The 12,471-nt window shown below is 45.0% G+C and overlaps 1 protein-coding gene across 2 annotated transcripts in view; it reads right to left on the bottom strand.

Annotated features, from left to right (window-relative positions):
• Positions 1-12,257, bottom strand: part of SEL1L3 (SEL1L family member 3) — a 108,258-nt gene extending 96,001 nt beyond the window's left edge. The window contains exon 1 of one of the 2 annotated variants that reach the window (XM_025290229.3): positions 12,044-12,257. In XM_025290229.3, coding sequence (XP_025146014.2) covers positions 12,044-12,208 — 165 coding nt within the window. In that variant the 5' untranslated portion in view covers positions 12,209-12,257. The remainder of the gene's footprint in view (positions 1-12,043) is intronic. The other variant, XM_025290228.3, reaches the window with a different exon arrangement.
• Positions 12,258-12,471: the final 214 nt, after the last annotated feature.

Raw genomic sequence — 12,471 nt, 5'->3', positions numbered from 1 at the left:
CCAGCAAGCAGCTGGATTTGGCCAGAGAACAGAACAGGGTAAAAACACAAAAGGACATGGGAATATGAGGGTGAAAAGAAAAGCAGAACCCCAGCTCTGGAGAACACCAAATTTTAGCCCAAGGAAGGTGGACTTGTATTCTACTGACAGTAAAGAATCGATAAAGGTTTGAGTATGTATATTTGTAGAAGCAAATCCTAGAAGAATTTGGGGGTCAGAGGGTAGGGGTATTTACGCTTTTGATAGTGCCTGATTTCCGTCCATGGAGATCATGCCCACAGCAATACATAAGGGCAGGCGTCCCCACTTCGACCAGTACAGTGTACTGTTGGGTTTTTTGATCTCTGTGAATCTGTGAATAAGTGAATATTCATACTCAAATGTGTGCAAATAAAGAAGGGGGTAATGTTTCTATTTTAGAGCACTGACAGTCGAGTAGAAACAAGGCTAGCAATCAAGAAAAATGAGCAAATGATATTATTCATTGATAAAAAAATTCTCACTTATAGCAAGAAAAAGGGAAATTAAAACTACACTGACAATGGAGAAACAGACATAGAGAACAGACTTATGGACACAGGGGCATGAGGAGAGGGTGAGATGTATGGAGAGAGTAACATGGAAACTTACATTACCATATGTAAAATAGATAGCCAATGAGAATTTGCTATATGACTCAGGGAACCCAAACAGGGACTCTGTAACAACCTAGAGGGGTGGGTTGGGGAGGGACATGGGAGGGACGTTCAGGAGGGAAGGAACATACATATACCTATGCTTAATTCATGTTGATATTTGACAGAAATCAACAAAATTTTGTAAAGCAATTATCCCTCAATTAAAAAATAAATAATTTTTTTTAAATATTTTTTAAAAATTAAAAAAATACTACACTGAAATGCCATTTTGAACCTAGGTTCACAGAGATAAAAAAGCCCAATAGTACATTGCACTGGTCGAAGTGGGGACGCCTGCCCTTATGTATTGCTGTAGGCATGACCTCCATGGACGGAAATCAGGCACTATCAAAAGTGTAAATGTCCCTACCCTGTGACCCCTAAATTCTTCTAGGATTTGCTTCTACAAATATACATAGTCAAATTTGTGCAAATTGATCTATGTATGACTTTCCACTATAGCACTATTTGTAACTGCAAAAGATGGAAAACCTAAATGTCCACCAAGAGAAAGTTGGTTTCATAAATGATAGTACATCTGCTCCTGGAGTACTAAGTAAGTGAAGTCGCTCAGTTGTGTCCGACTCTTTGCGACCCCATGGACTGTAGCCTACCAGGCTCCTCCATCTGTAGCCTACCAGGCTCCTCCATCCATGGGATTTTCCAGGCAAGAGTACTGGAATGGGTTTCCATTTCCTTCTCCAGGGGATCTACACACCTATTCAAATCAGGAAGATTTCCTGCAGATAATGGGATGATCTCCAGTTGTTTGTTTGTTTGTTTTTAAGCAAATTCAGAAGTGCAACTTGACTTTTAAAAAAAGGAAAAAATATACACACTTTTGTTTCAGCACACATGGCACTGGTTGCTCACGTGGAGAAGGGCCAGGTGACCAGGAGAGAGGGGACAAGGGAGACCTGCACTGTCGGCCTTTACTTATCTTTCGAATTTTGTGCCACATGAATATTTCTCCCATAAAAGTCAGGGTTTAGGGGTGGGGGAAAAAACAACCATTCTAAAAGATGAAAATGGAAAATGCAGCTTCTTCAAAAGGCAGAGGAATGTTAGATGAACTGGCCACATGGGAAACCTGTGGGAAGAAACACCTCAAGAGGTGGGTTCAGTCCACACTGCCCGCTCCTGCAAGATGAAGTTTAACTATTTTATGTTATCATGTAGACCTCCAAATTACAAGAGGGGGAATAAAAATTAAAATCATCGTATAAGTAGAGAATATTAGAGCAGATGAATCCTTGGTGATAAATCAGCTCACCCCATTTTTCAGACAAGGAAACGGCAAGCCGGAGGGGACGTTCTCCAAGATCCCACAACTGGAGGCTTAGCCGAGTCAGCCCAGACACTCAGCAGCTCTTTCTCTTCACACCCACCCTGAGGTTCTCCATGGCACAGCACACACCACGAGACCAGAGATTTGCCATTTCACTGCTCCCTGAGAACTCCAGGCTGAATTCTGCTTTTGTATGAAGGGAGATACAGCCAGCATTTAAACAAGTGAGGGTTTATTCACTTGGCCAGATGTGCCAAGATGTGGCCCCCTTGTTAAGATCTGAATCGAGCTGTTAAGCCCCAGCAGAGTTTAGCTGAAGCCAGGGGCGGCCAGTGCTAATGGAAGCTGGACCAGAGTGGTGAGCATGAGTGAATAACACTCCCCAGTCCAAATGCCCACTCCCCCAATCCCTGGGGCTTCCCTTCCTCAGCTCCCTGGAAGGAGACATTTCCTTATTTAATGATACAATAGGGAGCAGAATCCAGGATATACTGTGGCTTGTTAAATATAATTGTGTCCCTTCTCAGAGAATGACTTAAAACTTCTTCCTCATTCTTTTTACATATACTTTAACACTTAACCCAGGCCCTGTTCTCCACTTCAATTTTTTTTATAAATCACTTAAAAAAATTTTTTTATTGGAAGGTATTGCTTTACAATATTGTACTGGTTTCTACCATACATCAATGAGTCAGCCCCAGGTATACATATATCCCCTCCCTCGTGAACCTCCCTCCCATCTCCCACCCAATCCCACTCCTCTAGGTTGTCACAGAGCACTAGGTTGACCTCCCTGTGTCACACAGCAAATTCCCACTGGCTGTCTATTTTACATATGGTAATGAGTATGTCTCCATGCTACTCTCTCAGTTCATCCTATCCTCTCCCTCCTACACTGTGTCCACAAGTCTGCTCTCTATGCCTGCATCTCCATTGCTGCCTGGCAAATAGGTTCATCAGTACCATCTTTATAGACTCCATACACATGCATTAATATACAATATTTGTCTTTCTCTTTCTGACTTACATCACTCTGTACAATAGGCTCTAGATTCATTCACCTCGTTAGGACTGACCCAAATGCATTTTCTTTAAAGCTGAGTAACATTCCACTGTATATATGTACCACAATTTCCATATCCATTCATCTGTTGATGGACATTTAGGCGACTTCCATGCTCTAGTTATTGTAATAAGTGCTGCAACAAACACTGGGGCACATGCATCTCTTTCGATTACAGTATTCTCAGGGTACATGCCCAGTGGTGGGATTGCTGGGTCATATGGTAGATTCTTTAAATCGCATTTTTATTGCTGATGCTAGGAACTCCGGTAAAAACCTCTTTTAAACAGAGCTGTCTGATTTCCTTACATTTCATTTGGGAAGTGCAGTTAATAATAATGTTCATTAGTTTACATCCTATTGCTAAAAATGCCCCAGCCCACTTTTCTGTGTTAGTAAGTGCAGTATTGGGTTAAATATAGTTTCACTTTTCCTTGGTAACACACAACTTTCCACACCCCAGGCTCCTCATCGTGGAGATGGGTGGTGACAGAGGAGAATGAAGAAGGTATGGGGTATTCTCTCAAGGACCTTCCCTTGAAATTCTGTTTTTAAGGAAACCTCCATATACTCATTTGAAGATCATTTTATTCTCACTGGCTTCAGAGTCTCAAGTGAAGTAAAAGTATATTCCAGGTTGACAGGTTCTGGATGTATGCTATCTGATACAGTAGCCACAAATCATACTAAGCACTTAAACTGAGATGTGTTATAAATGTAAAAGATACAATGGATTTCAAAGACTGAAGACAAAAAAGGATGAAAAAATCTCATTAATAATTTTTACACTGATTTCATGTTGTAATAAGTGAGTCATATAAAATGCATTACTAAAATGTGATTATATGGCTCGGATTTGTGGCTCACGTGATATTTCTACCCAATAGTACTACTCTAGATTTGAAGTCAGAGACATTTCCTGTAAAAAAGGACCATATGGTAATTCTTTAGGGTTTCTCTGCCACTCAATGTTCACCTAGTGCATTATCAAGAAAGCAGCCACTGACAACACACAAGCCAGTGAGCATGGCTGTTGTCCACTGCAATCTTGTTTACAGAAAAAGGCAGCAGGCCAGACTGGCCCAGGGGCCACAGCTTGCAGATCACTGTTGTAGATTGTCAAGCCTTTACTCTAGATAAAGTTTTTGTATCATTAGATACTGTCATTTTTATGAAAATGTGTTCTCATGTCATTATTTTGAATTACAGCCATTTGGAAAGATGACAAGATCATACAATAATCAACAAAGACCACTTAAAGTGTTAGAGTTTTAAAGAACACAGAGATACACTTTTTAAAGGAATAATCACATAGGAGAGATGAGATGAATAACCCAATCAGGCATCATTTTCCTATATGTGTGATTGATGAGGTTTGATTTGTTATTTTGCCAAGGGTCTCTTGTGGGCATATTGACATCTTGCTCATGTTTCTTTCACTAAAAATCTAAGATGAGAAGTTGGAGCTAGGCTGAGAAAAGATAGAATTTCATGGACTGACACAGATGATTTGAGAAGTATGAGTGTCATCTGGGGAACAAGAGAAGAGCAACGTCAGGGATAGGGCAATATTCTTAATATGATGGGGATGTGCTGGCCCCAAAGAGGACCTCAGAGTCACTTTAGTGGTTTGAAGACCATGGTTTAAATCCCCCAAGAAAGTGTTACAGTCTTCAGTCTTGTGGGCACCTATGTGATGTAGGCAGCTGGCATCTTGTGAGTTGGAGCAGACCCAGTGGGCAGCTGCTATGCCATGAGTCGTGGCTACCTCTGTTATGTACAAAACCAACACCGATTAGTGACACATCACACTCTAAATATTGATTAAGCTGAAGCTGATTTCCTGGCTCAAGTCATGTGTGTGGTTATGAGCTATTTTCTGCCAGGAGAATAAGGCAATTAACTTGAAGAGTTTCAGCTACGGGCATGACACGTGTCCAACCTTCATAGGTATTTTCACATGCCAGGTTGCATTAACATAAGCTAAAAATTACCCCAAACATTCCTTTCTTTAGATATTATAAAGTCAGAGTCCATGTCTTATTCATTGTTATGTGCCGGCTTCTAAGACAGAGCTCAGCACATATAGAGTTTGGCTAAGTGTTTCTTGATGAAATAAAGTACCAGACATGGGCATTTTTGCCAGAAGCCTCAATGGTCCAACTCGGATCAACTGCCCCACAGTCCCGGAGGCTGCTGCATATATATCAAAGGACTAGATCCAATCTTGAGTTCCCCCCACCCTTTCCTGACATCCACAAGTTCTTTGGTCATGGAGGTGGATTGGCACTTCCTTCCATGTTTTCCATCCAGCCTCATTAATCTCCTTCCAAAGAGCCCTTAACCTCTGGCATCTGACCGGGCCCCTGGGTGTTAGAGCTGACCTGGGGGACTGTGAGTGAGGTCAGAGAAGGTGGCACTCCAGCACTCATCATGTTCCTTTGGGGTGGACTTCTCCCATATCTTTCAAACAACTGCCCTACAGTCTAGAACTTTTCCATTTTTACATACCAAAAATACAAATTAAAAAGTTTTAGATTTCCTGTCCCTCTAGCCTCTGTTGGACTCCTTCTCATCTGGCAAGTTCATCCATGTTAATGGGATAAGGAAAAAAAATACTGCACTAACGTCATATATCTGCATTTCTATGTAAGCTTGGGGGAGATCATGCCTTAAAAACAAGGCCAAATGCCCTGCAGCTCATAAGCAGCATAGTTGGGGTGTAAAGGACACTGCTGTGCCCCTCAAATGATCATTTAGGCAGCCACATCCACCTTCCACCCGCACACAATGGAGCTGGGCTCAAGCCCTGAAACATCTGTTTATACCAGAAGGAAGCCCTAATCAAAGTCAAACTTGACAACAGTCCACAGAGTCACAAAACATAGATTCCTTTGTCTTTGTCTAATTATGTGTGTTTTGTAATTTTTAAAAAAAGAAAGAAAGAAATGGGTCATTCATGTGTGTTCCTAGTAATAGACCCCAAATTGGAAACCTAACTGCATTTCATTCAGCCTGAGAATCAAGAAATAGATGAACTTATATATCTTTTGGATGAACAAAAAAATCTATCAAAGCCACCTAAACTTTTTTTAGGATGAGTGCATCTCATTCCTTTAAAAATCAGTAAGAGGAAACTCTATTCAAATAACCTTCGCTTGTTCCAAAGAGCTGAGAAAACTTGGTTCTTCTCTCTATATGATCCACTTATTAGTTAAGGAAGGGGCAGAGAGATTAGAAAATCTTAACTCGTCTTTACACCTCGCTTTACACCTCGCTGTGGAAAATTCATTTACACTTACACATGCACATGAATATATCTGATTGTAAACAACACTTGACCGTTTTTCTCATCCCTGTTTATTCTACCCCATGGGCTCTTAGGAAAACCTTGGCTCTTGAGCACCCTCTCTCCAAACTGGCTGGATCAAACTTTCCCTAGGTCAAAAAAGCAACTGCATTGACTTAGAAGGCCCTTGTTTATGACTTGTGCCAACTAGAAATAAGCAAAAATTCTGTTTATGTCAACAAAGCATGCCATTAAGCAGAATGAACGATGACGTCAACTTGGACTTCAAGGTTAAGACAAGCCTAGGGAAACATTTCCCGGCTGACCCAAGTGCCTTCCCCAAACAGAGCTGGCTGGAGAAAGGCCATCACAATACTGATCAATACTCCTTGCTGACCTAATACTCCTCTCTCCCATTTAATATTGTTTGATATGCTATTTCTTTCTAACACACATTACAGGAGGGTAAAAGAGGTTGGTTCAGTTTCATTTCACTGAGTACCTACTATGAGCTGGACACTGGGACAAACGCAGTTTAGTCTTCTCATTCACTTCTAACCTCATCCTCTCACACTAAGTTGCACAGAAGGTCTCCCCTCTAACCTCACAGCAGCTCCATGAGGGACACAGCATTACAGTTAACAGAAGAGGAAACAGAATGGATTCAGAGGGGGTAAATAGCTCACCCAAGAGCAACCAGCTACTAAAAAGCAGAACCAAAATTCAAATCCATAGCTGCTGACTCCAAAGCCTGTGATGGTGTGCCTCCTGCCTCACAGAAACGCCCAAAATGATGCCTTTAATGCACTCACTTACTTCTATGCCTGTCACCACCTTCTGGTTACAGGTGTGATAGTCTTGAGACTTGGCTCACTCTCATCTTAAAAGTGGGGGGTGAAAGGTTAAAATGCCATCAGATCACCATGCATGCATTACGTCTGGGGAGGGGAGACATTATCTTATTCACAAACACACACACTGCACTGAGCCGACTCCCCAGTCCGGGTCAGCCCTTCTTCGGATGAAGCTAGGAAACCAATACTAAGCCGCCAAAGCAGAACCTCCTCAGCAGTTCCTCACATCCTGCATGCCCTCCTGCCCTCAGTCCCTTTCCCCAGGGAATGGGATGAGCCATAAACAGGGTAACTGAATTTGCTTCAGGCTGCTGCTGCTGCTGCTGCGTCACTTCAGTCGTGTCCGACTCTGTGCGACCCCATAGACGGCAGCCCACCACGCTCCCCCGTCCCTGGGATTCTCCAGGCAAGAACACTGGAGGGGGTTGCCATTTCCTTCTCCAATGCATGAAAGTGAAAAGTGAAAGTGAAGTCACTCAGTCGTGTCCGACTCTTAGCGACCCCATGGACTGTAGCCCACCAGGCTCCTCCGTCCATGGGATTTTCCAGGCAAGAGTACTGGAGTGGGGTGCCATTGCCTTCTCCGTGCTTCAGGCCATTTATGGTCTACTCCACTCTATCCATCTTCTCCATAAATTGCCTGGGTTTTTTACACCTTCTCTTCTACCTTCCCTCCAGCTGCTTCATTCAGCCAACTAGTGGCTCCTACACGGTTGCCAACAGGCAACCAGAAGGAAAAGAAAGCAGGAGGCAAACACTACCATTTGGGAGCTTTCAGGGGCTGTGGTTGGGAGGCATGCGGAAGCTATTGGCTGATGCGAAGTTTGAGGATGGTCTGTGCATTTCAGACATGCATAATTACTTGCACAAACTGGATAATTGAGGGCCTCTATACCTTGTTTTGAACTTCCTAGGTCCTGTGTTACACAAAGCAAGGAATTAATGAATACTTCTAAAGGGATAACTGACGGTCTGTGGCTGCTTACGGAGAATTCTGTACCAGACTCTGTCACAGGCTCTGTCTGCTAATGAGCCCCACATACATCTGTGACGCTAATGCACTTTTGTTTCTTTGTCCTCTGGTTGTCTCACAAGCGCAAATGTCCACTCGGAATATTTCAGCTCTACAGATGACACCAATACCAGCCGCTGTGAGATTTGTTTTCCCATTTAAGAAAAACAATTATACATTCGAGACTAGAGTTCAGAACAGACAGAACTGCCTTCTCCAAGTGCCACTGTCACAGACGGGGCTGGGCAGCCTCAGGCCATTCTAGTCACGTCTGGAGGAAGGTAAGAGTTAATGATGACCGGGACTGGCAAGGGGCTCTGTGAGGCTGAGCAAGACCTCTATGGACCACACCAGTCAGCACCTGTGACCCCAGTGGAAGCGGTTTCCATTACCTTTTGTTTTCAAGGGCCTCAGCCTCTCTGAGGAGGCTCTCTGCATCTTGACCTTTGGCGACCTCAGAATTTTTTTGGCAGCTGCTGGAACCAGGGATCATCTTTTCAGAAATCTGCTTGGCATCGTTCCGTGACTTATCTTTCAGGCCTCGTCACAATTATTCATGCTTTGGCAGTATCCTAGCTACAGTCACAGCACTGTTCTTGGGCTGCTCCTGAAGGTTATTCTGTCCCAGCCAGTGGAAGAGGAATGTGCCCATCACCTCAGGACCCTGGCTCCAGGAAGCATGTCCCCCGTGAGGGCAGGAACTTAAAGGCATTTGTTTAGAAAGCCACTCTGAACCTTCAGCCCTTGTGAGCAAGCATGTAGGTAAGGATGACACAAAAGAGGAATCAGTCCCCAGATCACCGACAGTTTGTCTTTGGAATACATTCCAAGGCACACTTGGCTATACTCATGGGCACATGTTCATACAGACTCAAGTGCTGAACTCGGCCAGCTGCCTCTGGGCTGTACAAGGACCCCATCCTTTACCTCTCCACTGTGGTGGCAAATATCTCCTGACTTTACCTTTTTTTTTTTTTTTTCTCTTTAGCATTCTGCTTCTACTCTGTGGCTGGGCTTCCTGCTTTGTATATTTTAAGCTACTTTAGACATGACCTCACATCCTGGCCCATCTCACAGTAGCTGCTAATTTTGAGACTTTACTAATGGGCCGTACATCTATGAATGAGGGGAATGGGTTTCAAGCAGCAAAATCCAGAAGGCAATAAGCTAGAAGCCAATGGCTAGAACTGGGGCTCTGGAAGGAGACAGACTTGGGTTTCCACCTTGGACTAACTGTGTGTCCCAGGGCAACTAACATAATCTCTCTGAGCCTCAGTTAACTCATCTAAATAGGGATCATACTAACTCCTACCTCACAAGGTTACTGTTAAGATAATGGTTACTGTTAAGATAATTGGATAATGCATATAAATAACCTATCACAATGCAAATTACTAGCAGTGGTAGTATTACTATTATTATTTAGGTTTCCAAATTATGGGATAGCTTTCTTCCTCCAGTGTCTACATATTTCTGAGGTTCTGCTTAGCTATTCTGCTCTCTACCCTCCACCTGTCCACCTCTCTGTCCTGACCAATCACTTTCTCTACGAATCATCCCTAGATATACAAGATGCACACAATTATGCATTTTCTCAGTTGTTTCATGTTTTTCATGCAGCTGTTTTACATTTTCCCCAATTTGCAATTGAATTTCTCCAAGGTCAAGAGGGGTTACCTTTCAGCAGTTTCTCTGGTAGCACAAAACCTCTAGAGCAAAATCTCTAGCCACTGGCTAGACCTTTAGAACAAAAGGTTAAGCCCACCTTCCAAGTCACACTTTTGCTTCTCTGGGTTTTGCAAAACTTTCTCATTCAGTTGCAAAATGGCTTTCTTGTTTATCCAAATCATTTTTCTTTTACAGTAGCATATCTGAAGCTCATCTGAAGGAAGCACACACAGTCAGGAAGCACTGACATTTCTCTTTCCATGATAATTCCAAAATTCATTCCTTCTTTGTCTGCCAAGACATTCATCCATGCTCTAGTTATTTTCCACCTTACAGTATTTTCTATAATCTTTCTTTTTGGAGCCCTACCTTACCACTTCACTAACTCACCATAGTCTGTTCATAACATCATTTTTCTCCTCTCTGTGATCAGTTCTTTCAAATCCCCCTTGGTCCATAGAGAACTTTTACACTTGCTCCATCATCTGTCTCTGTTCCTGTGGACCACTTAGGCTTTTACTGCTCTCATTTTTTTTTTTAATTTCTTGTAACTGTCAAGAAGCAGTCTCTCCTTGCCAGGTCTTGGGATTTCCACGTGGAACTTTCCTGATGGCTCGTCCATTAATGTTTCACACAGTGCTCTACTACATCATTTCTGCCTCTGTGGGTAACCAGTGCATTGTGGACGGGAATCATCTGTGTACACTGAAACCCTGTCATTTGTTATGGCAGTTTTATTTATGAGCCTGTGTGCTATAACCCTGTGGCATAAATATTAAATAATAATATCTCCTGGGTGAAAAAAATCATTCATGTCAACTGACAACTTCTTATAAAAACATGAACTAAAGCCAACCACAAAACCTGGTACTGGCTTATTTTATAATATGAGGGAAAACATGGGCTGCTCAACAGGTAGATACTAAAGCAGAATTACAACTTGCATTCTTACATCCTCTTGCTTCAGGGAGTGAAACAGCCAAGAAGTAAAGAGTATCAAAAGAAACTTGGGCTGGGTGGCAAGTTTCTCTGGAATCAAATTCTAATTCCTGCCAGTTCTTAAGCAGTTTTATCCTCCAAAAAAAAAGTCTCCGAATAATGACAATGCCACATAAATGAAAATAATTCTGGACAATGACACTGCTCATTTTTTTTTCTTTTTAGTATTCTGGGAATTTCCTATTACATCAGTTTCATGATTCAGCATTTTCCATTTCATTTATTTACAGTAATATATGGCAAGATAACCCAAGATTTCAGCAGGATCCTGGAACATAAGGTAGGCTGGCTGGACAGAAAGGGTGTTCCCTCCTGCAAATTTACTATTGTTTAGGAGAATTCAAAGCAGAAGAAAGAAAGCTATCGAAGGAATTGAGGAATATTTCCCCACCTTGTTCTAAGGGTCTAAATTACTCTGGTATTTTAAATGAGTTGGTTTTAAATAATAGGTTACTGCCATTTAGTTGATGACTAAAGCAGAAGCCAAGAAGTGTGCAAATTGTAAACGGAACATGCATGAGCCGAGTGTGTTCTCTGAAATAATGCTCAAGACGCAGCTGAAGTCTCCACTCTGGCGGTAGCGTGTTACAAAGAACTAGATTTCTTTCTGGCATCCGCAACTTGGCAGGAGTGATCATGGAGGAGTTGAAGAGCGCTGGAAATACTAGGCTCCTCGCCCGGTGCGTCCGCACAAAACGGTCCGGGCCATGAAGACCGGGTGGAAACTAAAAGGAGGGTCGAGGCGGGTGGCTTTGGCGGAGAGCAAGAGGCGAAGTTGGGTACGGGAAGGAAAGGAGCCGCGAGAAGACTGTCAGGGAAGCCCAGGACTGGCGGGGAGGGGGATGGAGAGCCGTGCGCTGCAGGGAGGGAGGAGACGCTGGGAGCGAGGCTCCCAGGTGAAGTGGGGAACAGGACCGGGTCTCCAGAGGAACCTGACTCGGGTCTAGAGCGGGTCTCGGAGGAAGAGGAACGGATCCCGGCGAGAGTGCAGCGCCGCAAGTCCGGTCCACGCACCCCTCTCCACGCCCCGGGTACCCATCCCAGGTGCCGGGAGCGCCCGGGATGCGGCGGCAAGGAAGAGACAAAACTAGCCGCGCCGTACCCGCCCGCGAGGCGGAGGTCCCTGGTCGTCCCCACCCGCGTCCCCGGGGCCCCGCGCGGAGGGGAGGACCCGGGCAGGGTCCGGCGCTCACCAGGTAGCAGAGCAGGAGCAGCGCGCAGGCAGGGCGCCCGCCGAGGCCCGGGGGGACGCCGCCGCTCGGGGGTGCCATAGCTGCGGCCCGGGGGCCGACCGCGGGCGACGAGGGCTGCTGCTGCCGCCGCCGTAGCCACCCGAGCCCCGCGCCGCGCCGCTGCATGGCGAGGCCGCCCGGATCCGGGCCGGAACAGGTCACCTGGTGCAGGGACCGGCCCCCGCCCGAGGCGCCACCTTCCCGCCCGCCCCCGGCCGGGCGGCCGCCGCGCGCGGGGCCACCTGCCGCCGGACCCGCCGCCGCCTCCACTGCCGCTCCCGCCGTCGCCGCCCCCGCAGCCCCAGACGAGCGCCGGCTCCTCCCCGCCTCTCAGTCCACGTTCCCTCCCTCCCCTCCGCTCCCGGCCCAGCCCGCCTCCCGGCCGCTCC

Source organism: Bubalus bubalis, chromosome 7 (assembly GCF_019923935.1).
Source record: "Bubalus bubalis isolate 160015118507 breed Murrah chromosome 7, NDDB_SH_1, whole genome shotgun sequence".
Lineage (NCBI taxonomy): Eukaryota > Metazoa > Chordata > Mammalia > Artiodactyla > Bovidae > Bubalus > Bubalus bubalis.
This window is presented reverse-complemented; position numbering and strand designations above follow the sequence as displayed.